The 5846-nt window shown below is 57.1% G+C and overlaps 1 protein-coding gene across 1 annotated transcript in view; it reads right to left on the reverse strand.

Moving 5' to 3' along the window:
• Nucleotides 1-5846, reverse strand: part of ARHGAP44 (Rho GTPase activating protein 44) — an 89902-nt gene that overhangs the window by 1217 nt on the left and 82839 nt on the right. The window contains exons 18-20 of the mRNA XM_010843185.1: nucleotides 5746-5844; nucleotides 4198-4355; nucleotides 2964-3344 (exon numbers count right to left, since the gene is read on the reverse strand). Of these exons, the coding sequence (XP_010841487.1) occupies nucleotides 2964-3344; nucleotides 4198-4355; nucleotides 5746-5844 (638 nt within the window). The remainder of the gene's footprint in view (nucleotides 1-2963; nucleotides 3345-4197; nucleotides 4356-5745; nucleotides 5845-5846) is intronic.

A 5846-nucleotide genomic window follows, 5' to 3' on the forward strand; every position in this document is an offset into this window, starting at 1 on the left:
AAAACAGCCCCCTGCCTGACCGAGTAGAGACGGGAGTGGGGGGTGGGGGTCCGCGCCTCGGCCGTGCTCCTCCTCCTGCCGGCCTGGCTTGGACTCAGCCCCGCCTCTGTCCCCAGGAGGACTGTGACCTTGGGCGCCTTCTGACCCCGCCTGGGCCTGGCAGTCACTGGGGTGACACAGGTGGGAAGGTGCCCGCAGGCAAAGCAGGTATAGGACGCGCAGCCTGAGGAGAGCCACCTGGCGGCCACCTTGGCCACTCCTTAAGCCACACTGAGCAGGAAGGTAACTCAGGCAGCTGGAATGCAGTGGGAGAGAAACCCTTGCAGACGGCTGAGAACGGAGAGGCCCGTCCTTGGGACAGAGGCCCCCGGAGGCCTGTCAGGGGGCCCGTGTGGGCGGCAGACACTGCAAAGCCACTCCTGTCCAGAATGTGCAGCTTTTCTGGGGGGCAGAGGGGACCCCTTGCTTCACTCTGGCTGCCCCATCTGACTCAGGCCCCGACACCTGCTTCCTGCCTGTTCTTGCCTTTGGTTTCTTTAGCAGCTTCTACCCTTTACGGGAGCAGGAGGCCTTGCGGAAACTGCTAGGAGGGCTCCCAGAGTATTTCATTGAATTGGACAGAAAGGCCCTGGCTAGCTGCATACCTGGGACAACGTGAGCTCGGGGTGAATTCTAGAATGGACACTAGGGGTTCTTTAGAACCTGCTGGCCATCCTAGAGGACCAGGCAGGTACTCTCCCTGGGGGCCCCTCCCTAAACTCCGGGTGCTTGTGCCTCCCCCAACACTGGGCACACGTCGTCAGCCAGCGGGCCATCCAGTGACACAGACCTGGGATGAGGGAGGGGGCCGTCACCCCTTCCTTCTAAGCCTGCGTGGGAAGCAGCTGGGGCTGGGCGGCCCTGGAGGGGGACAGTGAGGGAGAAGCCGAGCGCAGCCTCTTTCTCCTCCTGAGAAAAGCCAGGAGGCGGCCGGTGAGCCCCTAGGCCACGGGAGGCTGCCGTGCAGGTCGGGGTGCATGCAGAGCGCGGGGTGCGGCCTGGCTGCGGCCGGGAAAGGTGAGGCCGGGACCGCTTACCCTGCAATCCCCCTCACGCGTCCACAACCGCATCCCCCGTGTCACACAGCTGCGAGAACACAGCGACAGGAGGCAGAGAGAGGAAGAGAGACGATGAGACGACAACGGACACAGCATGCCCAACGCACAGTCAGGGGGCCGCAGCAAACTGCGACAACCACACTGCTCAGACCACTGCCCCGCGGGACGAGGGGCCGGGCCGCTGCCCCCCAGATGACCGCTCAAGGGCAGCGGCTCTGAACCAGGGGTGGCTGGGACCCCCGCCATCCATCAGGGACTCTTCCAGAACCACCAGCGGGAGGGAGGTGGTGTTCACTGTGGTTCTCCAGGGAGGGGTCTCCTTAATGTCTTAAGAGCCTCAGGGTGGACAGAGCAACTGGGCCTTCACTGTTAATCACATCCAAAGAAAGCCAGATCGCCAGACGGCCGCTCCCCATGGTATATACATCTGTTTCCCCCACCCCAGGCACGTGCACTGGACTAGTCTCTTCTAGGCAGCAAAGCACTAAACCCATGGGCTCTCCTTCCATGTGGTCAAGGGAACCCTCACTCCCGAGGGCAGACGTGGGGATGAATAAAAGCACAAGTCAGGACCCAAGGCCAGACTGCTCCCTCCAGTGTGTGTGTGGCGTGTCTGCGTGGAGACAGCTGTGTTTGTATGTGTGTGTGTGTGGTGTGTATATACAGTAGGTGTATATATGGTGTATCTGTGTGTGATTTATGTGTATCTGTGGTACGAGTGCGTGCAAGCATGCTCGCATGCATGTATCTGTGTGGTGTGTGTGGGTTATGGTTACACATTTTCCTAGAGGAAAAATAGCTCCACCTTTGATGTTAAAGTAAAACTAATTTTAGTTGTCATGGGCCTGTTCCACAAAGCCCCTCAAAGAACCAGGCTTACAGAATCTTGTCTGAAATTGCATGCTCAGTCACTTCAGTTGTATCCGACTCTGCGACCCCATGGACTGTAGCCCTCCAGGCTCCTCTGTCCATGGGATTCTCTAGGCAAGAATACTGGAGTAGGTTGCCATGTTCTAAGGGATCTTCCTGACCCAGGGATCAAACCCATTATCTCTCACATCTGCACTGGCAAGCAGGTTCTTTACTGAGCCCTTTCTAAATATATTTTGCTAGGAAAAAAACGTTTTTCTAATAAGCCTTTTTTGAAGTGAAGTGAAAGTCGCTCAATCATGTCTCTTTGTGACCCCATGGACTCATGGAATTCTCCAGGCCAGAATACTGGAGTGGGTAGCTGTTCCCTTTTCCAGGGGATCTTCCCAACCCAGGGATTAAACCCATGTCTCCTGCATTGCAGGCAGATTCTTTACCATCTGAGCCACCACGAAAACCCAAGAATACTGGAGTGGGTAGCCTATCCCTTCTCCAGGGGAATCTTCCCGACCCAGGAATCGAACCGGGGTCTCCTGCACTGCAGGTGGATTCTTTACCAACTGAGTTATCAGGAAGCCCATAAGGCTTGTTTAGTTATTAGGAAACTATGTCTTTGTCTCTCAATCTCTGTTCTCACAGTGAAAACTGGTACCTGAGCTGCCAGTGCTGAGCTGAGCAAAGCCCCAGACACACCTGTGCTGTGATCCCACTTTCTGCCATCACAGTCCAGCCCCTCCTGAAGCCGCCTTTTCCCAGGACGCAGGGCGCTCGGCCCCCAGATGCAGGATCAGAACCCAGGCTGGCGGGTGTTCAATTGGGAGAAATCCCCTAGGGAGCCCCTTCTCTGCAGGACAACTGGCCTGGGGGTGTCCACGGCCTCAGAGGGGCTTCTAAGGAGACCACCCCATATGCCACAGGTGGCTCCAGCACGGTCATCCCTGGCAAACAAGGCCCACCTCCTGCAAAGTCCCCAGGTGCCACACGCGCCAAGGTTACCTGTCGACATGCTCTCCCCGGGGGACACACCGTCCAGCACGGGATGCTCTGAGGACTGTGGGCTGGAGGCGGCGAGGCTGACAGTGGGCGGCTGGGGCGGCGGCAGGGTGGGCCTCTGCCGGGGCTTCGGGGTGGGCCGCGACTTGCTTAGGGCGCCCGTGAAGCCAGAGGGGGAGGCCAGTGGGGGTGCCGGGGCTGCGGGGGAGAGCTGGCCTGATGCCAGGGAGTAGCCCGGGGGATAGCTGAGTCCGTAGGGCGATGGGGTGCTGGGGGGCGTGGGGGACAGGCTGAGTGGGGATGGCTGGCCGGCAGGCTGCTCAGGCAGGGGCCCTGGCTGGCCGAAGGGGACCTTGGGTGGAATGGGTGCCAGCTTCTTGGAAACTGAAAGACGAATCAGCACACAGGGTTGTTAAGTGGCACTCACCATCCATCCATGTGGCTGTGAGCACCTTTTCCCGACCCCTCACCACCAGTGCCTCCACGCCCAGCTCCTGGCACTCTGAGGGCAGCTGATGCCATTTTAAAAAATTCACCTAGAACTACAGGTTTTCCTATCTGCCCACATGTTTACTAATGTCTCCTCCTTTTCTCTTGATTCCTGCTGTAATTGGCGCGCGCGCATGCGTGCACACACACACACACACACATCCCACCCCCAGGCAGCGGCTGAGTTCAGGGTCCTTCCATCGCTTCACAGTGGTACAAGTATCAGGGTTGCTCGGAGAAGGTGGGAGTTGAGGATGCACTGTCCAGGAGGGAACGACTAGAGATGGACCTGGACACTGGACCCTGGACAAAGCGACCGTCCTTGGGGCAGGAAGCTCTTCTGGCTGAACCTCCAGTGGCTCTGGGATGCCATAACAGAGACCTCTGACCCAGTCCTCCGGCCACAGAGGCCCAGAGCCTCCATCACTCAGTCTGTCTTTTCCCTATCCTTGCCCTCAGTCCCGTGTACTTGCCCTGGAGGTGTTTACCCTTTAAGAATCCCAGGTGTAGATGTGGACAGATCTGCATTGTTCTAGGTGTACCACTGCCCTGACTCCTCTGCACTGCCCTCTTTTTTACTTTTTTCCTTCTTTTTACTTTTTTTTGATTCAGAATCTTAGTTCCCCGATGACAAAGGATTGAACCCATCCACCTGCAGTGGAAGCAGAGTCCTAACCACCAGACCCCGGGGTAAGTCTCCACACTGCCCTCTTTTATTTATTTAGTCATGAGGGTGGCCATGACGTACCTTTCCGGAGGGTGTGAGGGCTCTGGTCCGCAGGTGGCTGGCCCGGACTCGTGCCTGACTGTGCCCCGGGCTGTGAGCCTGCACTGGGTGTCCCCTGGCTAGAACCTGGACTTCCCTTCTGCCCTGATCCTGGAGAAAGTTCTTTGCTTTTAGAAGCACTGTAACACAAGAGAGTTATAAAACAGAGTCAGTCCCTGAACTCAGGCAGCTTCAGCATCAGAATCATGAACTGAATTTATGTTCTCTGGGCAGGCGTGGTCCTCCCAGACCTTCTTAAGGCCTTCAAAGATGCCTGTGGAGGTGACCAGCCTCTCCTGGGGGCTCTGAAGGCCTGAGCTCCACTCCCATCTCCAGGTGGCCCCCTTACGGCCAGCGCCCTTTTCCTGGCCTTGGCCCTCTCCCCAGCAGACCATTCCAGGAAGTCTCCTCTTTGTCAGTTTCCTCCTCCCCACAGCAGCCCCTGCTTCCTGCTGACCTCTCTCTCCCCTCCTGCATCCTGAAACAGAATCAAAGCCCATGATTCCATGGCCAGGGTCGGCAACCCCTTGCCCTCTCTGGTGGAGCCATCAGCAACCACCCCATCCAGGGTCATCTCCAGCCCCTGCCAACTCTGTCATTTCCCATCTCACATGGAAAATACTTTCTATACATTAAAGAAAAAAAAAACATCCTGCAACCCCTTCACTTAGGGATTGGTATCTGTGTGCATGTGTGCACACACACAAGTGCATACAAAGACTGGCTTGAAAGGTTCAGATTTCCAAAGTCGCCAAAATTTTTCCAATTCCTAACAGAATGCACAGTGGGCCTGGTGAAGTGGCTTTCCTAATTTTCTGAATTGTTTAGAACAGAGAGAAACAGCCAAGGGGTCTGTGCAACCCCGCTTGTAGAATTCCCTCCCTCTGACCATGCCCCTCTCAAAGGGGGTTGTGGGGGGGGTCCTCCCCTGCGCCCCTGGGGACCAGCGACCCCGTGCCGGCTCAGATCACACTTTCCATTTTTGGAGGGACAAGGCCCTTTCTCCATAAAATCTCATGGAACCAGCACTGGAAGGAGCAGGCTCTCCAACTCTTTTCTTCCTCCACGAGAATGAAATGCATGATCTTGTCACCTCCATTCTTTACCTGACTTGCTCCCATTTTAGCAGTAAAAATGGCCCCTATGCATCTAAAGGAGGAGGAGTGGAGAGGAGAACCACTGAAATTCTAAACTTCGATAGAGGTAACAAGCTGTACCAGTACAGGAGGGGACAGAGGAGCTGGGAACTCAGCTTCCTCGCCTGCTTTGGCAAGCTGCCACCTTACACATGCACCTGGGATGCTATTCTCAAAAAGCCTGGACCCCCTCTGATCACACAGGGGCTATGAATCCCTACCTGCTGCCAGCATGAAGCAGAAGCCAAACCAGGATGCTTAGAAAGGGGACGGGGGACATGACCAACTGCACGAGGCTCTGAGCTTGTGCAGCAAACCCGAAACCCCTCATCCACGTGCACTGCAAGCTAGCCTACCCGGGGGATCGGGTGGGGGGCCAGCGCCCCGGACTTACCTGGTCCGTTCAGCCGCAGGCTGGAGGCCGAGGCCGGATGGAGAGAGCGCGGGCACCATGGGGCCCTCCGGGGACTGCTCCGGGAGGGGCGACGGCAGGGG

The sequence above is a fragment of the Bison bison genome, unplaced genomic scaffold, assembly GCF_000754665.1.
Source record: "Bison bison bison isolate TAMUID 2011002044 unplaced genomic scaffold, Bison_UMD1.0 scf7180017864180, whole genome shotgun sequence".
In the NCBI taxonomy this organism is placed as follows: domain Eukaryota; kingdom Metazoa; phylum Chordata; class Mammalia; order Artiodactyla; family Bovidae; genus Bison; species Bison bison.